This window comes from Mugil cephalus, chromosome 21 (genome assembly GCF_022458985.1).
Source record: "Mugil cephalus isolate CIBA_MC_2020 chromosome 21, CIBA_Mcephalus_1.1, whole genome shotgun sequence".
Lineage (NCBI taxonomy): Eukaryota > Metazoa > Chordata > Actinopteri > Mugiliformes > Mugilidae > Mugil > Mugil cephalus.
Genome location: NC_061790.1, coordinates 2,831,417 through 2,854,212, shown reverse-complemented (window position 1 = coordinate 2,854,212; position 22,796 = coordinate 2,831,417). Strand labels below are relative to the sequence as shown.

At 38.6% G+C, this 22,796-nt stretch overlaps 3 protein-coding genes and 1 long non-coding RNA gene across 5 annotated transcripts; 2 read left to right on the top strand and 2 right to left on the bottom strand.

The window, feature by feature from the left end:
• The first annotated feature begins 2,189 nt into the window (after positions 1-2,189).
• Positions 2,190-4,860, top strand: LOC124999287. 2 transcript variants are annotated; one of them, XM_047574138.1, is made up of 8 exons: positions 2,190-2,350; positions 2,601-2,918; positions 3,061-3,321; positions 3,430-3,474; positions 3,942-3,986; positions 4,134-4,259; positions 4,362-4,390; positions 4,490-4,860. In XM_047574138.1, the coding sequence occupies exons 1-8, from the start codon at positions 2,290-2,292 to the stop codon at positions 4,565-4,567; spliced, it is 963 nt and encodes a 320-aa protein (XP_047430094.1). In that variant the 5' UTR covers positions 2,190-2,289; the 3' UTR covers positions 4,568-4,860. The 2 variants fall into 2 exon arrangements, with proteins under 2 accessions (XP_047430094.1, XP_047430095.1); XM_047574139.1 differs by lacking the exon at positions 3,942-3,986.
• Positions 4,861-5,583: 723 nt separating this feature from the next.
• LOC124999289 lies at positions 5,584-9,162 on the bottom strand. Its single transcript, XM_047574145.1, has 6 exons — positions 9,096-9,162; positions 8,529-8,843; positions 8,125-8,385; positions 6,472-6,597; positions 6,344-6,369; positions 5,584-6,244 (listed from the first exon to the last, which is right to left on the bottom strand). The coding sequence occupies exons 1-6, from the start codon at positions 9,154-9,156 to the stop codon at positions 6,167-6,169; spliced, it is 867 nt and encodes a 288-aa protein (XP_047430101.1). The 5' UTR covers positions 9,157-9,162; the 3' UTR covers positions 5,584-6,166.
• Positions 9,163-10,565: 1,403 nt separating this feature from the next.
• LOC124999293 lies at positions 10,566-12,131 on the top strand. Its single transcript, XM_047574148.1, has 4 exons — positions 10,566-10,640; positions 10,892-11,209; positions 11,342-11,602; positions 11,795-12,131. The coding sequence occupies exons 1-4, from the start codon at positions 10,580-10,582 to the stop codon at positions 11,932-11,934; spliced, it is 780 nt and encodes a 259-aa protein (XP_047430104.1). The 5' UTR covers positions 10,566-10,579; the 3' UTR covers positions 11,935-12,131.
• A 6,486-nt stretch (positions 12,132-18,617) lies between these two features.
• On the bottom strand, positions 18,618-21,420 carry LOC124999234. The gene is made up of 5 exons (XR_007111175.1): positions 21,290-21,420; positions 21,182-21,210; positions 21,025-21,081; positions 19,898-19,966; positions 18,618-19,795 (listed from the first exon to the last, which is right to left on the bottom strand). It is a non-coding gene; the product is annotated as an uncharacterized LOC124999234 (long non-coding RNA).
• Positions 21,421-22,796: the final 1,376 nt, after the last annotated feature.

Here is a 22,796-nt window from a genome sequence, read left to right as displayed (position 1 = left end):
CTGAAACACACATAAGAATATCACACTCCCCCTCTTTCCTCTCACTCCTCTGGCTCTTCCTTTGTTTCCAGTGGTGGTATCCATTGCTCCAAAACAGAAGAGCTCAACTGTTGCCCTTTCATGCTAAAGCTCTGATCGCTAATTGTAAAACTGTGTGAGAGGTGTTCGTCCATGTGATGAACCAGTGTGCATAGTAGGACAGTTAGCTTTAGAATTTTGAACGACAGTGTGTTCCTTGTTACAAGACATTTTCTTCATGAAAATTGGGGCAAATGCAGAGAATTGTGTAAAGTTTCTTGAAAGAGAGTGTAAAGTGTGCTTGTAGTTTAGCAGAATTGGTTCAGGGGGTTGGGGCATGAGTTACACCATGTGGTCATTGTGTCTCAAGTACCAGTTGAGAAGAACTGTAATAGCAAACTTAAAATGACATTTTACTACATTTTCTTTTGTTCTTTCTTCTTAACAGCTCAGATCTACAACATGTATCTCTGCATGTATTTATCACACCTTGAATGCATCTTATTTTCTGCACAGAACAAAACCCTGAAGCCAAAACACATTCAGATTCTTCCCATTTGTTGAGATCCATCATCGTGTCTGTGGGTTTAGCAGCACTCTTAATATCTGTTGTTACAGTCAACATGTGGATTAAAACTAAAGGTGAGGACATTCACAGATGAAAGTTTTAGTCAGAAGTTTGGCTGTTGAAGCTAAAGTGGACTCTCTCATTTGTCTTTTCAGGGAACAAGACACAGATGGAAGAAAACACTGTGAATGTTACCTGATGTTACCTTGCAAAATAGTGGTGAAATACGATACTGCACAATGTTGTCCTCAAGATGGTCAAGTAGAGAAAAAAAGAAGAATGATGAAACCAATCAGGTGAGGCTGCTGTATGACACTGCTCACCTGTCATTGGCCAGGTCTATATCAAGGAAAGCCACACCCACTCCTTGGCATCAGCCAATCAAAGCATAGTATCATCATCAAGCCACTGAATGAAGTAACTGAGATTAGCAAGTTACGTTAGCAAAATTAGCAAGTATGGTGATGGGGGGTGGAGATTGGAGTATTTAGTAAAAAAGATTTTTTTTTAATTTTTTTTTTTTTACAAAACTACCACTACAGTAACAATTTAAAATAAAATCTGACAGCAGGCCAAATCCTAAACAGGAACTTCATACAGACAGGAAGAAAGGTTTTCAAACTTTAATGTGGAGAATTACGTGTGCACTGACTGGTTGCTGGTAGCGTTAAACCGTTGGCAAGTTTGATTGTTTGCCTGCCTCTTGCAACTAACGAACTTCTTCTTCTTCCCTTGACGGGAAATTAGTCACTTTCCTGTTTTGTGTTGTCATATTGAAGGAGAGTCCACTGTTGCAGCTGGATGAGAAAAAAAGTGATGAAAATGCAACAGTAAGAGTAAAAGATTGGGCTAAAAAGTGAATAAGTGGGAAAACACTAAAATAGAGGTGGGTTGAGGAGAACTGAGGTGACACCTGATATTTTAAACAGCAGTAGGAACTCATTTGACCTGAGGCATTGTTGAGCTGCATCTATTCAAATGTTTAGGGCTAGGGTTAGGGTTAGGGTTAGGGTTAGGCCGCAAAGGAAATTAGTGGGAATCAAAATATAAAAAGTCGCAGACCCAGAGTCTGAAAAACATATTCAGAAACATATTTTATAACTAATATGATGACATGTACAAAAACAGTGGACCAGCACTCCACATGATGATACTATTTGCATTGCTCGTATGTGTGAACTAGGTGTTATTGCTAGATGTGACTTTTTTGTATTTGTATTTAAGTACAGTTCCAGGTAAAGAGGTTTATTGCATACACATTATAATGAATGATGAAAGCTGGATACCGTGCATTCTCAACCCCCTTGCCACAGCTTTTTCTTACGCTTCCTATGGCTGTGATGAGCAAACAAAGCTTCAAATTTATCATTTTCACAAATAACTAAGCTGGTTTATACAGGCCAGTGAAAAGTTGTGAGCTATAGTTAATCATAGTGGGTTTATGAAAAAGTGTAAAAACAACCAGGAAACAGAGCACAAATGCTAGAGACCTTAGCGTAAAGGAAATTAGGGAATTTTTGTGAAACTGAAAAACCTGGCGAATTAAACTGCACTTCCTCACAAAGTCTCTTTGGGGAAGTGGCAAAATAAACCACATCAGTCACATGTTAGAGTAATTTTTTTTAAGAAGAAACCTCTTCAGAGACTGTGTCATTCGTCAACACGAGGACGAGAGAATAGGACGTGAGAGACAGAGAAGAGCAATGGTTGAATTCAGATGGATTCAAATGTCTTTATTCCTGATCCTGATGCTTCAGTTTCCAGGTAAGGATACATAGAGAACACATTCAGTTCCATCACTGCATTAATATCACTGATGTTAGTTCATTCAGTGTTCTTCCTTTAACCCACACAGACATGTTTAAGTTGTTGGAAACCAAAGATGAGACACAAACTTGTTTTGACTCTAAATGATCCTCATACTTACTATCATAGACTGTAAGGAAAGTGGAGGCCATGACAGCTCCTCTAAAGTAAAGGCACATTTTACATATTTGTGTCTTTGTCTCAACAGCAACAACTGGACAACCTTCATCTGTCACTGCCAGATTTGGACATGATGTCACTTTGTCTTGTGGAAATGTGATAGATGGACAGAAGAACTGTGACGGTACTAGCTGGACGTACATGGATTCAATAGAAGAAGAAACAGTAGTTCTGGTTGAATTTGGAGAGATCAGATCTAAACCAGACAGACTGAGAGTTACAACAAACTGTTCTCTAGTTATAAAGAAGGTCACAGATGATGGTGTTGGTCTTTACACCTGCAGAAAGTTCAAATCAGGACGACAACAAGGAGCAGGGATTAGGGTTAGTCTGTCTGTCATGAACAGTGAGTATTTCCATCATAATGTTTCCAGGTCAAACTGTCTCATTAGAACAACATAGTGAAACATGACAATAATTATGATCACAGTGATGAAGTTCATTTTCCTCTTGTTGTCTTTCTATCTCTATGTCTCCATCTTCTCCAGTGACTGAACGTGAGGACAATGACAAAGTCATCTGGTCCTGCTCTGTGTTGGATTATTATCCATGTAGTCACACAGTGGAGTGGCTGTATGAGGATGAAGAGGAAATACCAGACATGCAAATATCGCCAGGACCTTGTTCTGACACCGTGACATTTCCATCATCTCACCTTAATCAGAGCATTTATGAGTTATTGAAGTGTAAAGTGACAAATATTTACACTGATGGCGTTCAGCTGTTCACCTTCAGCCCTCAGTCCTCAGGTGAGGACTGAGGGCTGTTTCTATCATCTATAAAGTAAAAGTAACACAGAGTCTGTTTCATTGTACTGATGTTTGAAGATTTCTATCGTTTTTTTGTCTTTTTTACAGGTGAAGATGCAACGACAAAATCACCACCAACAAAAACAACACAAGGTAAAAGCAGGACGTGTCTTTCTCTCTGTTCGTCTCATCTTTTTAATTCATTCTTCTGAATATCAGACTGACTCTTGGCTGTTGGTTTAGATTTTCTCTGACTCAGCCTCAGTCTTCTTTCACGTTGTTTCTGCTTCATTCAGCTGGTCAATGCACCTTTAGATCTCCGCTGTTGTGTGAAGGGAAAAAGTATGTGGACATTTGGGGAAGTTAAGCAGGCATAGATTGGCCAATAGGTGGTTGGTTGAATGTGTGGCCCTTAAGTTGAAAACACAACGACATTACAAAAGACACAACGACATTTCCAAAAACACACGTTGTGTTTCATGAAATCCTGTTGTGTTTTCTCTACTGTATGCATAAAATATAGATTGTCATTCACAATACTATGTTTTTGAATGACAACATTCTGGTGTGTAAATTACTGTTAAGGTTGATGGTTGAAGATTTCTATTGGTTTTGTTCAGGTGGACATGCAACGACAAAATCACCACCAACAAAAAAAACACAAGGTAAAAGCAGGACATGTCTTTCTGTCTGTGATTAACAGCAGCCTTTAAATGACATTTTACTGCTTTTTATTTTGTTCTCTCTTCTTAACAGCTCAGATCTACAACATGTATTTATCACACCTTGAACGCATCTTATTTTCTCCACAGAACAACACCCTGAAGCCAAAACACATTCACATTCTTCCCATTTGTTGATCTCCATCATTGTGTCTGTGGGTTTAGCAGCACTCTTAATAGCTGTTGTTGCTGTCCTCATGTGGATTAAAAGTAAAGGTGAGAACATTCACAGATGGAAGTTTTAGTCAGAAAAAGCTTTTGATGAACCTGGAGTTTGTCTGTTGAAGCTAAAGTGGACTCTCTCATTTGTCTTTTCAGAGAACAAGGCACAGATGGAAGAAAACGCTGTGAGTTTAAACCCTGAACATTCAAACATTTTTACAGGTCCAACTTGACAGAGTAAAACCAGTGTTTGTGACGTTTGTTTGTGGTGTTGTTTCCCACAGGTGCTGAATGATGAAGGTGAAGGTTCAATGATGTATGAAAACCCTGGAGTCCCTTCTGCTATAGTCAGACTCCACTGATCAACAACTTCAACATCAACTCACCACAAAGACGAGTCCACTGCTGTTAAACATCATCTCATCACATCTTCATCTTATTTGGTTCTTTCTTATTTTTGTGTTTTTAATTTTTGAACCAGCTGTAAAAACCTTTTCATCTACAGTTAGATTAGTATAAACCACTGAACTGTATCTCCATATAACAAGAAATATAATCGAGAAGAATTATGTGTATCGTTGTCATATTAATGCTGTCTGTAACGATTTATCCTTGTGACTGGTTAAATAAATAAATCACTGAGTACTGATGATCAGCTGTCTGGTTTTGTAGTTCTCTTTCTCTCAAGCTGAACAAGTTCTAAGTGACAGAAACAATGTCTGAAAAGTCTTTTGACAAACCTGACTATCAGTGGCGTTTTCTCCTGGAGGCCAAGGAAAGCCATGTTTCCTCTCTTTCATCATCTCTGTACTTGTGGTTAAATAAAAACACACAATACTTGTCTGTTGTGTCACTGTTGTCTCTTCCTTATTTCTCTTCTCTAATTATTGAGCATCTTATCATGTGTAAAACAGCGCCCTCTAAATGTTACCTTGTGAAATAGTGGTGAAATATGATATTGCACATTGTTGTCTTCAGGGAGGTCAAGAAGAGAAAAAAAAAAGAAGAATGATGAAACCAATCAGGTGAGACTGCTGTATGACACTGTTCACCTGTGACTGGCCAGGACTGTGTCAAGGGCAGCCACACCCACTCCTTGGCCTCAGCCAATCAAAACACAGTTTCATCATCATCATCGTCATCATCATCATCATCATCATCATCATCATCATCATCAAGCCCCTGAATGAAATAATGTGAGATTACCACATGAGGACAACATTGTGCAATATCATATTTCACCACTATTTCACAAGGTAACATTTAGAGGGCGATGTACACATGATAAGATGCTCAATAATTAGAGAAGAGAAATAAGGAAGAGACAACAGTGACACAACAGACAAGAATTGCGAAAACTGTTAAAAGGAGTGTTTTTATTTAACGACAAGTACAGAGAAGATGAAAGAGAGGAAACATGGCTTCCCTTGGCCTCCAGGACAAAACACCACTGATAGTCAGGTTTGTCAAAAGACTTTTCAGACATTGGTTCTGTCACTTAGAACTTGTTCAGTTTGAAACATAGAGAACTACAAAACCAGACAGCTGGTCATCAAGACTCAGTGATTTATTTATTTAACCATTCACAAGGATAAATTGTTACAGACCGCAATAAGAATTCAAGCTCATCAAAGTCAAACACTCCATACTGAACTGAGTTAAGGTCAGTTCCTCTACGCTGTACACTGAGACACTGAGAGGCAACATTAATGAATATTAATCTGACAGGTAAATGCTACAATTTAAATATGATACACATAATTCTATATAATAATTCTAGTTATATTTCTTGTTGTATGGAGATACAGTTCAGTTGTTTATACTAATCTAACTGAAGATGAAAAGGTTTTTACGGATGGTTCAAAAAATGAAAACACATTGTCAAAAATAAGCAAGACTCAGACAAGATGTTTAACAGCAGTGGACTCGTCTCTGTGGTGAGTTGATGTTGAAGTTGTTGATCAGTGGAGTCTGACTATAGCAGAAGGGTCTCCAGAGTTTTCATAGATCACTGAACCTTCACCTCCATCATTCTGCACCTGTGGAAAACAACACCACAAACAAACATCACAAACACTGGTTTTACTCTGTCAAGTTGGACCTGTACAAATGTTTGAATGTTCAGGGTTTAAACTCACAGTGTTTTCCATCTGTGTCTTGTTCCCTGAAAAGACAAATGAGAGAGTCCACTTTAGCTTCCACAGCCAAACTCCAGGTTCATCAAAAGCTTTTTCTGACTAAAACTTCCATCTGTTAATGTCCTCACCTTTATTTTTAATCCACATGTTGACTGTAACAACAGATATTAAGAGTGCTGCTAAACCCACAGACGCAATGATGGATCTCAACAAATGGGAAGAATGTGAATGTGTTTTGGCTTCAGAGTTTTGTTCTGTGCAGAAAGAATAAGATACATTCAAGGTGTGATAAATACATGCAGAGATACATGTTAATCTGAGCTGTTAAGAAGTAAAAAGAAAAGAAAAAGTAGTACGACGTAATTTTAAACTTGCTGATAATCACATTTATTTAACAGAACCTTGCCATTTAAAAATATAACATTGTGAATAACACTCTGTGTTTCATGCTTACAGTACCGTTGCATCACAAATATATGAAAGTATCTGAATCACTCAGAAATCTCTACAGAAGTGAAGTGGTCCTTCACTGAGGAATGGGCTAAAATTCCTCCAAGCTGCGGTAAATGACTCAAAACTTTTAGTTGATGTTATTGATGCACAGATGTGTACAAATCATTAATTTTCTTGAATAAACAAAGTAGGATATTTCAGAACAATTTACATAAATGGACTCTCTGTATCTACTGTCAGGACATCTTTGAAAATCCACTGATGTTTTTTAAGTCATTTTTATCAGAAAATGTAGAATTTCTGATGGGTGAAAATAACTTCAAACAGCACTGGAACTCATCTTACATCTGCTAGCTTTACAGGCCTGTCTAAATCCTTTCTCTAGACTTCTGAAATGTCGTGTTTTCTGTAATGTTGTCATGTTATGATCTTCAGGGCTGTCGTATATTCCAGAAACTTCCACCATCCTTCTCTGACTCTCTGAGAAGGATGTAGTGACACTCAAAATCCTTTGCTTTGTTTCCACTTCTTTGCAGCTGGTTTCCTTGTCATCCATGTCTAGTATATATAGTTAACATTCTCAAGTGTTTTCTTGAGAGACACTCATTCAATTCCACTGACATTTCAATAGAGCAGAACTTTTCAAACTTAACACTTCTGGGTTTTCACACAGCCACGTCCATGCAGCGTGATTACTTCAACACATTGTCTACCGAAACTAACCTCCAGCCATCTCAGAAGAACGTCAGGCCATCTCATATCCGCTTATGTCTCACCAACCATCTATTGACCAATCTATCACTACTTCTATTCCACAACCGACTACAAAATTTCTCCCTTCACTTTTTTCCACTGCTGGACCTTCCACCCAGACATGAAGGTATCTTCACCTTGGCCTCCACCACTCCACCTGATTTTATCTACAGAGCCATCTTTCATTTCCACAACCCTGAGGCCACAAAATCATCTACTGTAATCTGTGAATGTTTTTTCCTTCTCATGATCTCAACACTGAACACAACACTAAAGAACTAAAGACGCAGGAACAATAACTTACTGCATTGACCAGCTGAATGAAGCAGAAACAACGTGAAAGAAGAGTGAGGCTGAGTCAGAGAAAATATAAACCAGCAGCCAAGAGTCAGTCTGATATTCAGAAGAATGAATTAAAAAGATGAGACGAACACAGAGAAAGACATGCCCTGCTTTTACCTTGTTGCAGCTTCACCTGGACAAAACCAATAGAAATCTTCAACCATCAGTACAGTGAGAACATACTCTGAGTTACCTTTAAAATAACAGATGATAGAAAATAATTTGTTTCTCACCTGAGGACTGAGGAGTGAAGGTAAACAGCTGAACTTTCTTAGTGTAAAAATGTGTCACTTTACACTTCAATAACTCATAAATGCTCTGATTAAGGTGAGATGATATAAATTTCACAGGGTCAGAGCAGGAAGGTGGTGATATCTTCATGTCTGATATTTCCTCTTTACCCTCATACAGCCACTCCACTGTGTGAATACATGGATGATAATCCAACACAGAGCAGAAAAAGGTGAGTGTGTCATTGTCCTCATGTTCAGTCACTGGAGAAGATGGAGATATTGAGAGAGAAAGACAACAAGAGGAAATCCAACTTCATCACTGTGATCATAATTATTGTCATGTTTCACTATGTTGTTCTAATGAGACAGTTTGACCTGGAAACATTATGATGGGAAATACTCACTGGTAATAACAGACAAATCAACCAGAAAGTCTTCTCCTTGTTGTCGTCCTGATATGAACTGTCTGCAGGTGTAACGACCAACATCATCATATGTGACCTTCTTTATAACCAGAGAACAGTTTGTTGTAACTCTTAGTCTGTCTGGTTTAGATCTGATCTGTCCATGATCAACCAGCTCTACTGCTGTTCCTTGTGAATGAGTGAATATCCAGCTAGTACTGTCGCAGTTCTTCTGTCCATCTGTCACATTTGCACAAGACAAAGTGACATCATGTCCAAGTCTCATAGTGACAGATGAATATTGTCCAGTTGTTGCTGTTGAGACATAGACACAAATATGTAAAATGTGCCTTTACTTTAGAGGAGCTGTCATGGCCTCCACTTTTCTTACAGTCTATGATAGTTAGTGTGAGGATCATTTAGAGTCAACACAACTTTGTGCCTCAACTTTGGTTTCCAACAACCTAAACATGTCTGTGTGGGCTAAAGGAAGAACACTGAATGAAGTAACATTAGTGATATTAATGCAGTGATGGAACTGAATGTGTTCAGTCTATGTATCCTTACCTGGAAACTGAAGCATCAGGATCACGAATAAAGACATTTGAATCCATCTGAATTCAACCATTGCTCTTCTCTGTCCTCACATTGATGAATGACACAGTCTCTGAAGAGGTTTCCACTTAAAAATGGATATAACATGTGACTGATGTGTTTAGTGTTGACACTTCCTCATAGAGACTTTGAGGAAATGAACTGCATTCACTGCTAAAACACTGTGTTTGTACACTGTGGTTTCAGATTCCGGGTTTAACTTTCTACATATAGATTCCCACTAATTTGTTCTAATTCCTAACGGTAACCCTAATCCTAGGCTTAACCCTGACCCTAACCCTAAACTTGGCCTTGACCCTAAACTTAGCCTCAACCCTAGCCTTAAACCTCTGAATTGCAACTCGATAGTGCCTCTATTCACATGACTTCTCACTGATGTTGAAAATATCAGGCATCATCTCACCACGTCTCTACTTTACCGTTTCCCACTGTACGGGAAGTGACACTTTTCCAAACAAAGAGAGGAGAAGAAGTTGAAGTTGAATGATTCAGAAAAAGTAAAAGATTGAGCTAAAAAGAGAATGAGTGGGAAAATGCTAAAATAGAAATCGGTTGAAGAAAAGTGGGGTGACACCTGACATTTTTAGCAGTGGGAAGTCATATTAATGCATTGTTGAGTTGCAATTCAGAGATTCAGGGCTAGGGTTAGTGTTAAAGCTAGGGTTAGGGTCATGATTAGGGTTAGGGTTTGGGTTATGGTTAGGCAGCAAAGCAAATTAGAAACAATCTACCTGTAGAAATCCCCAGACCTAGTGTCTGAAGACATAGTTTAGAACCAAGATGGTGACATGTGCATACACAGTGGCTCAGCACTCCACATGATGATACTATTTGCCGTGGCTGTGTTGTGTGTGTTTGAACTGGGTCTTTTTCCTAGATGTGCATATTTTCTACATTTGTACTTAAACACCATTCCAGCTAGTGCACCTTAGTTTCCTTGTATGTACAGTATAATGACAGTGAAAGGTGCATACCACCCATCTGAGCCTTGTTCCACCCTCTCTATGGTGAACAAACACTTGCCTCACACGGTGACAAACAGGATGTTGCACTGGCTTCAGCAGATGAGCAACAACCTAAAAGATGTTGCAACATCAGTCTAATGATAAGCAGCTAAAAACAGAACAACATTTACCTCAACTAACTAATCAACAACCAACTGTTTCCCTCACTGTAAAACACTATGGATAATTACGTTATAAAAATGCATCAAACGTGTACGTTGACACGTTAAAACCGATGTGTCAGATGAGACGTTCTATTTTAACGTTTTAACATCCAGACGCAGACTAAAGTTACTCTGAGGAAGTGACACTTCACAAACCCAGCCGCCTTAGTCACTTAGAGTCATTTTTTTAAGTAGAAACCTCTTTAGAGACTGTGTCATTCATCAACGTGAGGACGAGAGAAGAGGACGTGAGAGACAGAGAAGAGCAATGGTTGAATTCAGATGGATTCAAATGTCTTTATTCCTGATCCTGATGCTTCAGTTTCCAGGTAAGGATACATAGAGAACACATTCTGTTCCATCACTGCATTAATATCACTAATGTTACTTCATTCAGTGTTCTTCCTTTAATCCACACAGACATGTTTAGGTTGTTGGAAACCAAAGATGAGACACAAACTTGTGTTGACTCTAAAATGATCCTCACACTAACTATCATAGACTGTAAGAAAAGTGGAGGGCATGACAGCTCCTCTAAAGTGAAGGCACATTTTACATATTTGTGTCTTTGTCTCAACAGCAACAACTGGACAGTATTCATCTGTCACTATGAGACTTGGACATGATGTCACTTTGTCTTGTGGAAATGTGATCAATGGACAGAAGAACTGCGACAGTACTAGCTGGTTGTACAGGCATTCACCACAAATTGCATCAGTAGAGCTGGTTAATCTTGGACAGATCAGATCTAAACCAGACAGACTGAGAGTTACAACAAACTGTTCTCTGGTTATAAAGAAGGTCACATATGATGATGTTGGTCGTTACACCTGCAGACAGTTCATATCAGGACGACAACAAGGAGAAGATATTTACGTTTATCTGTCTATTATTAACAGTAAGTATTTCCGTCATAATGTTTCCAGGTCATTAGAACAACATAGTGAAACATGACAATAATTTTGATCACAGTGATGAAGTTAATTTTCCTCTTGTTGTCTTTCTCTCTCAATATCTCCATCTTCTCCAGTGACTGAACATGAGGACAATAAAACACTCACCTTGTTCTGCTCTGTGTTGGATTATGATGCATGTAGATACACAGTGGAGTGGCTGTATGAGGGTAAAGAGGAAATATCAGACATGCAGATATCACCACCTTCCTGCTCTGACCCTGTGACATTTACATCATCTCACCTAAATCGGAGCAATTATGAGTTATTAAAGTGTAAAGTGACAGATGTTTACACTAATGAAGTTCAGCTGTTTACCTTCAGCCCTCAGTCCTCAGGTGAGAAAACAACTGAAAAAGTTTTAAAGTAATTTGAGATGAGTTTAAATATCAAATCTTATATTTTTACATGTGATTAACAGCAAATGTCAAATGACATTTTACTGCTTTTTCTTTTGTTCTTAGATCTTAACAGTTCAGATCTACAACATGTATTTATCACACCTTGAATGCATCTTATTTTCTCCACAGAACAAAACCCTGAAGCCAAAACACATTGTTCTTATTTGTTGAGATCCATCATTGTGTCTGTGGGTTTAGCAGCACTCTTAATATCTGTTGTTACAGTCAACATGTGGATTAAAACTAAAGGTGAGAACATTCACAGATGAAAGTTTTAGTCAGAAAAAGCTTTTGATGAACCTGGAGTTTGGCTGTTGAAGCTAAAGTGGACTCTCTCATTTGTCTTTTCAGAGAACAAGACACAGATGGAAGAAAACACTGTGAGTTTAAACTCTGAACATTCAAACATTTGTACAGGTCCATCTTGACAGAGTAAAACCAGTGTTTGTGATGTTTGTTTGTGGTGTTGTTTTCCACAGGTGCAGAATGATGGAGGTGAAGGTGAAGGTTCAGTGATCTATGAAAACTCTGGAGACCCTCCTGCTTCAGTCAGACTCCACTGATCAACAACTTCAACATCAACTCACCACGGAGACGAGTCCATTGCCGAACCTTAACGTACTTGCAATTCAGTGGACGCTGATTTCAGACGGCTGTAGGTTGTTGTAGAGGTCGACGGTGCAAAGAGCATGGCACAGAGCTGAGCAGCCATTTAGGGAAACACCTGAGCCAATCTGAGTGGCTCTTAGGATGTATGTTGTGATGACACAATGCTTCAACCAATCACAATAGCGTTTACTGTTGTAAACTGTTTAACTGCATACTGACATCCAAGAGACATAGACATGATCTCTATGCCCAACAGACCTCTAATGTTTAGCAGGATAGATGAATTGACCTTACCTGAATTTATTATGAAGTGCTTGACTGTGATGAACTTGAATTCTTAATGCTATCTTTATCTTTCTCTTTGTAAGCTCTAACCAACTAATGACTTAAATAAATAAATCACGATGACTGACTTTCTAGTGTGGCTTTTTTACTTCTCTCTCTCAAACCCAACAACTTCCACGTCACAGGAAAGAAAACAAAAAAACACCTGAAATATCTTATGACAAACCTGACAATAAATAGAGTAGTGGAATCACTGATGATAAAGATGGGTGAACCCTCCACGACTTCACTCATATGCAGAGCCACGTCGTCCAACCTGGTACCTTTTGTATTCCATCGGTTCTTCATCTTTTTTTAATTCAAACACCTCCATCTCAGCGACAGCTAGCCATCGAGTTCCTTCTTTCCAGTCTAATCCATTTCCTACCAACGTATCTGTTTCCTCTCCCTTCCCATCCCTAACCCAATCCCTTTCCCCCAGCAACCCTTGATATTTCTTCTTGGGCAGCTGTTGTTCCAGCGCAGATAGTTAGCACTCCCAGACTTGCTGTTGGGATTGGAAGTAGAGAAGGTAGTGTATGTTATTGAGCTTACTGTCCCGTGGTAAGACAGCGCTGAGGAGGCTAATGAGTGCAAGAGTTCTAGATATGGAGAGATGATAGGAGAAGCTGACAGTGGAAGGTCGATGGAGGTGGGTTGTCGTGGCCTTGTGGCAAAATCCACTATTGCTCTCCTGTGTGATTCATTGGGCATTCACAGTAGAGATCAGAGGGTTGCAGTAAACAACATGACCCTGGCAGCAGATTGAGCAAGTGAGTGGCTATGGCTAAGTAGGAAATGGAAAAAGGTAAGGCTAGTGGTTTTAGTAGTAGTAGGGCTAAGCTAATCCCTCTGTTGAAAGTCACATGGTTGTGTGGTGTGGTGTGGTTCAATGAGTACCTGCTGAAGTATTTTCTTACCATCAAACCCACATACTCATCGTTACCCCCAGCCCACAGCCCCATCAAATGTCTGCCCCTGACGCCAGTCTTGGCGTCCCTCTTTCCAAAGAGAAAACTGAAGGACCCCATACCTCCCTAGAGTTCCTCCACATCCCATCCCCACACATCCCCTCTAATTCCTCTCGTCCCTTCCATCCACATCCATTGCCATCTCGTCCCATAGCCTACCATTCCCTTCCCCTAACCTGATCAAAACAAACTTCTTTTTGAGATGTGGCCTTATTAATGAATGTCACTGAATGCAGTGCGGGCAGTAAAAGCTGGAAGCAAAGGATAACTAAGTGGTCATTTGAGGAAGTGTGTTACACATAATGATACCATTTGTGGAGGTGTTTAAATTGCGTATGTGTGTGTTTTTGCTAGATGTATTTTTATCTTAATCTTCTTTTTTTTAAACACCATTCTAGATTGTTAACTGGAGTTATTCAGATGTTCCAACATCAGCCTAATAATAACCAGCTAAAAACAGAGCACTTATCTCAGCTAACAATCTTCACACACCTCTGTCACTGATCAACAACCTTTAAACTGTTTCCATGACGGTAAAACACTGAGGATACGAAGGTCCTAAGAATACAACAAATGTGGACGTTGATACGTTAAAAACTATGTTTCACCATTCGGTTATCTACACAAAGATCTGACACATTCTAATTTAACATCGTTGACTAGCAACAGAGGTCAGAAGACGCAGACTGAAAGTCGCTCTAAGGAAGTGACACTTCACAACTACTAATGTCAGCCTATTAAGTTTCCTTCTTTTAACTCAGACAGACGTGTTTTCTTTCAGACTTGGTAAAACGACACAGAAATGAACAGTCATCCATCCGTGTGAAACTTCTCTTTGTCGTATCTGATGGTTGTTCCATTTTCAAGAATAACTCAGTTTGTTGAGAGAAGCTAATGAAGAGTTGTGAGCTCCAGTTGATCATAGCCGGTTTTAATGACTTTGATGCTCAGTCTGTATATGAACAAAATTATAAATGAAAAACCAAAAAAACAATAATGAGGAAACAGAAATGCAAGAGATACTCAAGTGTAAAAGATAATGGACCATTTCTGTGAAACTGATAAACTAGAAAAACCTCCACCCCGACAAAGTCTCTATGAGGAAGTGACCTCACTAGCCGCATTAGTCACATGTTATTTTCATCTTTAAGTAGAAACCTCTTTAGAGACTTTGTCATTCATCAACGTGAGGACGAGAGAAGAGGACGTGAGAGACAGGGAAGAGCAATGGTTGAATTCAGATGGATTCAAATGTCTTTATTCCTGATCCTGATGCTTCAGTTTCCAGGTAAGGATACATAGAAAACACATTCAGTTCCATCGCTGTATTAATATCACTAATGTTACTTCATTCAGACATTTCTGTCTTTGTCTCAACAGCAGCAACCAGACAACATTCATATGTCACTGTGAGACTTGGACATGACGTCACTTTGTCTTGTGAAAATGTAATAGATGGACAGGAGAACTGTGACAGTACTACCTGGATATTCACTCGTTCACAGAGTACATCAGTAGAGCTGGTTAATCTTGGACAGATCAAATCTGAACCAGACAGACTGAGAGTTACAACAAACTGTTTTCTGGTTATAAAGAAGGTCACAGATGATGATGTTGGTCGTTACAGCTGCAGACAGTTCATATCAGGACGACAACAAGGAGAAGACATTTACGTTTATCTGTCTATTATTAGCAGTGAGTATTTCCATCATAATGTTTCCAGGTCAAACTGTCTCATTAGAACAACATAGTGAAACATGACAATAATTTTGATCACAGTGTTGAGGTTCATTTTCCTCTTGTTGTCTTTCTCAATATCTCCATCTTCTCCAGTGACTGAAAATGAGGACAATGATAAAGTTGTCTTGTACTGCTCTGTGTTGGATTATGATCACTGCAGACACCGAGTGGTGTGGCTGTATGAGGATGAAGAGGAAATATCAGACATGGAGACATCGCCAGGCTCTTGTTCTGACCCTGCGACATTTACATTATCTCACCTTAATCAGAGGATTTATGAGTTATTGAAGTGTAAAGTGACAGATGTTCACACTAATGAAGTTCAGCTGTTTACCTTCAGCCCTCAGTCCTCAGGTGAGAATCAAAAACTATTGTTGTAAAGTTAATACACCGTCAACTAAAACGCCACAAGGTAAAATCAGGACATGTCTTTCTCTCTAACTCATAAGGCTGACTCTTCTGGGCTGGTGTAGATGTTTTCTGATTCAGTCTCCGTGTTCGTTGTTGTTGTTTCCACTTCATTCAGCTCCTCATAATAGCTGGTCGATGCTGTACGTTATTGTTTGTGTGAGTTTGGCAGCATTCTTCATTGTTGTGTTCTTTATTGCGATCATCAAACGGAGAAAAACTAAAGGTGAGAACATTCACTGATCAAACTCTTTCGACAAACCTTTTCCTTTGTTGAACCTCTTGACTTTTTGTCTTTTCAGGAAACAAACGAGACTCGGAAAAACACACAGTGAGTCTCAACACAAATTTAAATGCACATGCTAAGTTATAACCTAAGAGTTGCAGTGTGTCCAATTCATTGTTAACTATGTACAGTAATTCTACACATGACAAAGACTAAGAAACAAATAAGATCTGTTTTGCTACAGTAAATGTTAGCAATGAAAAGAAAGATCATCTTATCGAGAGATAAATATGTTGATATGTTGTTGTTTCCGCTGTAAAGCTCTGACTGAGTGTCCCTCAACTGTATTTGTGCAGGGAATGAGCTTAAACTCTGGAGAAACTCAGTCTGGTCCAACAACCAGTGAGATCACATGTTATGTTCGAATTAGTTCTGATTCACTCTGAGAATGTGAGCTAAGTTTCTGTTGCTAGATTTGAAATGAATTGTGTAAGATGTATGACCAAGAGTGTAAATCCACATACACTGAGCAGTCATCATGTTGTGTTCATTGCGAAGGCTGAACCTGAGGATGGTGTTTGCTACGCCTCCATCAGATACACTAAGAAGACCAAGAGTAAAGCCAAAGCCCAGGTAAGATCTCCAGTGGATCATAGTGGAGATGTTAACAGAACAGTCAGGACCCAAGTTGTGTTATGTTTGTGTGTGTACCCCTCTAGGTTTGTGGTTATGATGATGACAAAGGTGGTGCTGTGATCTACAGTGCTGTGAAAGCTTCCTACTCTGCTTCTTCTGACGGATTTTCCGCTGATCCCAGAAACCTCGACTCTACCATCAGCAAACCAGACAGATAGAGGTTTTATCACGTTGGTTTGCATAAATGTTGAAGATATCAACTATAGACTGTATAAAAATAGACACCAGAAGTTCTCCTCAATGTTGAAGTCAAAAGAAGAAGAGCTCCCCCTGGTGGCTGGCTGCAGGCTATAGGTCATAGGCTCCACTTTCTCCTTGTTAGTGGATGGTTTCTGTCGTTTTAGGTAATTAATATAATGGTACATTGTCAATTGTTTGCATAAGTTTCGTTCTATTTGTTTATTTGAAACAGGATGTGACATAGCGGCGACTATCAGTTGTCATGTCAACCACCCATAAAGCTGTCCTATGGGAGTGTTGAAAATTAAAGTGTGTATAATCCAGGTAAAGCAGAGCGCAGTATTAATTAAACCAAAACACAAGTGAGTCTGGAGGAAGTGGGGTCTGGTGATCGTTAACATGACGTTAACCTCTGACACTGCCTCCAAACTCACAAGATAGTTGCGAAGGAATTGCATCAATTTGACCAATGCAAGGAAGTGGCGACATGTTGTCCCTTCTTATTCAGTTTATGATGTCAACCCTTACTGCCAAATATTGAAACAATGCTTTTTAAATGACTCACTGTTGACGTCTGTCATATCGTATCATGCTTTACCTTATCTTGTAGTGATTAATTAATAAAAACAGCTTTGTTGGAAGCTCTAGAGGTGGAGAACCTTTACAAGGATTACATTTGATTAAACATGCTTTTCTATTCTTTTATTTGTTCATATCTTAATGTTTTAAGATTGAAAATGTATATACATATATCCAACTGCAATTTAACACCTTTTATGAAAGTTGTACTGATACATTTACATAAAAAAATTTTAAAAAATGGCATCATCTGTACCTCATTTAAAATCCAAACAATACGGAATATTCCTCAGCTTCTGTCATTGCATAAAGATGTGAAGCTGACTAGATCATGCCGTTGTACAATTACTGCTGCAGCTGCTGAAATCAACACTCTACGGCAGCCTATGCAGACTTGTCTGGAGCTATGGATTCAGGTCTTTGGCCCTACTATTCTCTATACAATTCACATGAAAAACTTCAACACAGGTATAAAAACGTCAGAGTGCTGCCTGGAACTAAGAACTAACTGAACTACTGAACATGGTGCTCTTTGCTTGAGGGCAAAAACACTAAAGTTAAAAAAAAAAAAAAAAGGAAAATGCCTTTAATAAATTATGGACGAGGGGGACGAGGACGAGCTAGATCTGACTCCACGTGTCGGCATCGGTCTCAGCCATTCACCTCGCTGTTCTGGTTTTCAATCAAATCAATCAATCATTTTAATCAAAAAAATCCTTTTGGTAATTTGAATTTTATTCTACAACCCTTAAATAGAATATCTCAGGAGGCCTTATCTCTCTCTGATGAATATGAAAATAGTTACAAACAGCAAAGTATGTCAACAAACACAATGAAATGCTGCAGCAGTCTACGTGTCAGTCTCCCTTACTCATGCTAATTTGACCTTTGTATCAATGTTTAACAATATACTTAAAAATACTACACTCAGTTGGATGCTCTCCACAAAGCGCCGCACCGAGAAGTCATGTATTAACAGGGGATGAAACGTTTTGGCATTTGAAAGCTGAACACCAGCCTCCTTCGATTAAAAGTACTCTGCATTGTTGCATTGCTTGATGAAAATTTAATCTAGTTGAGTCCTAGAATTGAAACTATAACTTGAAAATGTGCAGCCAGGAATGAACCAGGGGAAGGAAAAACACTAGCACGGAGAGTTGTGTTCCTTCTACGTTCATTCTTTCAGAGAAAATGGAACCAAATGATTTACTTACTATAACGTCCCAAAAAAAACATATGATCCAGACAGCTACCAAATCTTTATGATGTCTGTCTCATTTTTAAAGTTTTGCCTCCACCACCACTGAATGAATTCATCCAGAGAAAAAACACTCAAGGACGAGTAATGAGAGCTCTGACTAGAGGTGACTGTAGTGTATAGAGGTACAGGACTAAATTCTCCCAGATGGTCTCATCTGTAAGAGAAACACAGTTACATCAGAAACTGCAACAAATACTTACTTTAAAAACATTGGTTAACAATAAATCACATTATTTACTCACATAGCCCAAATAGTTTTATTAATCGGATGCATACTCTCAGGGTTCTTGGTCTTAAATGTTTTGTAGAATTGTGGGTCAAATGTTTTGTCTTAATGTTGTCTGTTTCGATGTATTGTCTATCGGTGTCTGGTTCTGTAGTTGTCTGTTGTATGATTGTTGTTTTACAGTCGTCTGGGTATGTCTTGTGTATCTGCCTTGGGCTATGGCTGAAAATTAGCATTTGTGCTAAGTCCAGAGCATTTACAGTGATGACTAACGTATCAAAGTTCATTAATGTGCACTGTCCCAACTACTACTACTACTACTACTATTACTAATAACAACAACAACAATAATAATAATAATAATAATAATAATATTTAATAACAATAATAATAAGAAGAAAATCAAAACCCAAAATGTGTCTGTTTTCATTTTTCCCACTTATTGATAAATTCACCTCAACAGCCACATCCAGTTCAAATATTGTATATATATCCTCTACTCTTGTCCAATCTTAACAGACATTTGCTTAAACAGAACTTAATCATTAGAAAAAGCAACAATGCAAAAACATTCAATTTCACCTTTCATCCCTGAAAATAAATATTTAACTTTTTTCTTTTATACTTTGCACACTGCAAGAGGCCAAATGATTTACTTACAGCTACTTTTCACAGTGTGATACTTGCTCCACTACACCCTCTAGAGGGATAAAATTACACAGCAATTGCAGCACAATGCAACACTGTTAAAAATGGCTGATTCTAATATGGCAACAGTGTCTTCTTAGATGTGTGGTGATGTGATGGTGGAGTAGAGGCTTTGGGGATCAGTGGAGGCTCCGGCTAAAGTGGGCGGAGCTTTGACGGTGCTGTAAGTCACTGCATTACCCTCATTAGATTTACCCCGAACCTGTGAAACCAGAGAAACAAACAAACAAAAATCATGAGGGTTCATCCACTGGAGAGTTGTACATATTTGTTCAGACCAGTAATAACCAATCAGACATGTTACCCTGGCTTTACTGTTTGTGTTCTTGATGTATCTGATGGAGGTGTAGTAAACATCATCTGCAACATCAGCCTACACAGTGAAGACAGACGGTGGATCAAATTCTTCACTTACAGAGACAAACCAGACAAGAAAAACCAAACAAATGCACAAACTCAAAGATTTTACTATCAATGTGAAAACTGATTTTTGCAAAATAATGTCTTTTATGAAAATATATGAATAAGTATTCACTCCCTTTAACCGTTTATGAGCACTCACTGAAATACTTGGAAATCTCTTCAAAATGTTTCTTTTTCATCTAGAAGATTGAGGTAAATGAAGTTACCATATATGGTTTCTTGTCCCTAAGTGGTAAACATTAACATTAGGCCACTTCTTCTTCATGGTACACAATAAAGCAGTTATGCTCAGTCTTCATGCAGAGGTGGACAAGAGGTGAATAATTGGTGGTGACAGCATCATGATGTGGGGATGATTCTTGGCAGCGGCTTGTAAAAGCTTCTGCAAGAGAACTACGATCTATCCGAACAGACACAGTGCTGTGATTGGTTTATTTACTCAATGTTGTCAATGAAGATTCGTTTTTGTAATTTTTTTTGTGTAAAAAGCCCAATTATGTGGACCATGATTCCGTTTAACATCCGAGGGTTGGAGTATTTGTTGTAGGTACTGTAGACAGACACCTTGACATGCACCATATTCTATTTCTAAGACTAATCGTTCTTCTGAAAGTGTGTTTTTTTAGGTTAAGTGTAGAGAATCAGAATTTTCTTCAGTTAAGTTGTACTTAATTCTTAAAACTACAAGCAGGAGTGGATTAATATAAACAAGAACATTGCATCATTATCCTTGTTGTTATCGTTTTTGTCAAAATGTTAAAATGGGGGTACTAGAGTAATGGTGAACATTTTGTTTCACCGTGTAAGCCACAACTATTTCCATGTTTTCTGTCTTAGTTTTTTGTTGTTGTTGTTTGTTTGTTTTGTTTAACTAACTATGTAGAACCCACTTGCTCAAGCTAGTGTTTGTAATTCTTGTTTCTCCATCAGATGACTTTCATCTCCCTTGAAAGAAGAAATTTGATCCAACATAGAGTGTTAAACTGGTTCCTGTTGGAGAAAAAATACCTGTTGACGACCGGTTTCTCGACCAGGTTGAATCACATCAGGGTTTACGCTCAGCTCCTGGACAAACACAGTCTAGTTACAGTTTTCTAGTTCCAGCAGTGGAAACTTAAAAAAAAAAACATCTACAAATATTTAATGATTCAGTTTAGAGACTCACAGTGTTTTTACCCGTCTGTGTTCTGTTTCCTTAAAAGACAAAAAGAGCTCATGTTCAATACGGAAAACTGAAGAAAACTTCACAGGTTTAATCTGTGAATGTTCTGACCTTTGGTTCTCTTCCTCCTGACGACTGCTACAACAGTTATAATGAGAGCTGCTAAAGCCACAGTTACAACGATCAGTGATATCCTAAGTGGAAATGAAGTTTCAGATGGAGTCACTGATGTTGTTTCCTCTAATAAAAATGAGAAAAGCCAGCAAACCGTAGAGTGAGAGCATTCTCCATGTTTACATCCACAGTAACAACATGAATAAAAAGCCACAGGAAAATCAATCACTGAACCTGTGGACACGAAGGCGTCTGGACACTGAGTCAAACTACAATAATGAATCATTTAAAAGGCGACCTTAGCGCACACCTGTTTCTACATTGGTTTCTCTGGTAGATTTCTCCATGGCTGTTGCTGTCGATGGATGGTAAGCTGTGGTTTTACGCGCTGTAGCCGTTGTCGTCGTCAGTGTCGTTGTAGTTGTAGTTGTAGTTAGTGTTGTTTTTGTCGTCCTTCTTGTTGTTGTTTCCTCTCCTAAAATGCGACAAAAGCCAACAAACTTCACAGTGACAAAATCTTTACATCATCTTTAGTAACTTGAGCGGGAAAGTCATCTTAGTACAATATATTATGTGTCAACACAGAGAAAAATAATGTAACTGTCAGTGTCCTCACATGAAAATTTACATGAAGATTGTCATGTTTCAGGAGATTCTGATAAATTCATTACGATGTAAATACTCACTGTTGGTAACAGAGAGATGAACCTGAGAGTCTGTGTATTGTTGTCGTCCTGATATGAACTGTCTGCAGGTGTAAAGACCATCGTCCTTAAGTCTGACCTTCTTTATAACCAGAGAACATTTTTTTGTAACTCTCAGTCTGTTTGATTTAGATCCAACATCTTTGTGAATCTTCCCATGTTCAAACAACGTTGACGTCTTTCCTGAATCACTGAGGAGCCAGGCAATACGGCGACATTTATCATTAAGGTTTTTTATATTTTTACAAGGCAAAGTGACGTCACCTCCAACTCTGACAGTGATGGTGGAAACTTCAGTTGCTGCTGTTGACAAAATGAGAGAAATAGAAAAAAAAAAAATAAATAAACTTAGACAACAGTATAGCTTTTCTGTTTGTACTATTGTCTACTAATGTCTAATGAAATGTTATGAGTTTCCTTACCTGTGGATAGAAGCATCAGAATCAGGAACAGAGATATTTTAAATGATCAGATCTCAACCATTGTTCTTCACGTTCTGAACTCTCTCAGCCTCTGTACTAGTGTCTCATGAAGGAAAATGTAGCGTTTACTTCCTCATTGTCGTCTCCTCCTCTTTGTGACGTCAGTGTTAACGCAGGCACATCTCATTCACTTCTACTCTACAACAGTTTCACCATTTTGGGAACAATCAGACTCTGTAAACTAACAGTTTTTCAATTTTTAAACAATTTACAGGAGCGACCAATATGCAGCGTGATGTGTTGTCTCCACCCGCTCACTGCTGAAGTTGTGTAGCTCTCAAACTCTGTTCAGACCGGGTTTGTCCACTTAAAGATGGA

Excerpts from the sequence above, each read along its gene's own strand:
- LOC124999293 (XM_047574148.1), top strand. The coding sequence starts at position 10,580 with ATGGTTGAATTCAGATGGATTCAAATGTCTTTATTCCTGATCCTGATG. Across the intron at positions 11,210-11,341 it reads TTATCTGTCTATTATTAACA|TGACTGAACATGAGGACAAT; the intron begins GTAAGTATTTCC and ends CATCTTCTCCAG. Across the intron at positions 11,603-11,794 it reads CTTCAGCCCTCAGTCCTCAG|AACAAAACCCTGAAGCCAAA; the intron begins GTGAGAAAACAA and ends TTTTCTCCACAG.
- LOC124999289 (XM_047574145.1), bottom strand. The coding sequence starts at position 9,156 with ATGGTTGAATTCAGATGGATTCAAATGTCTTTATTCGTGATCCTGATG. Across the intron at positions 8,844-9,095 it reads CCTGATGCTTCAGTTTCCAG|CAACAACTGGACAATATTCA; the intron begins GTAAGGATACAT and ends ATGTCTCAACAG. Across the intron at positions 8,386-8,528 it reads TGATTTGTCTGTTATTACCA|TGACTGAACATGAGGACAAT; the intron begins GTGAGTATTTCC and ends CATCTTCTCCAG.
- LOC124999287 (XM_047574138.1), top strand. The coding sequence starts at position 2,290 with ATGGTTGAATTCAGATGGATTCAAATGTCTTTATTCCTGATCCTGATG. Across the intron at positions 3,475-3,941 it reads ACCAACAAAAACAACACAAG|GTGGACATGCAACGACAAAA; the intron begins GTAAAAGCAGGA and ends GGTTTTGTTCAG. Across the intron at positions 4,260-4,361 it reads CATGTGGATTAAAAGTAAAG|AGAACAAGGCACAGATGGAA; the intron begins GTGAGAACATTC and ends TTGTCTTTTCAG.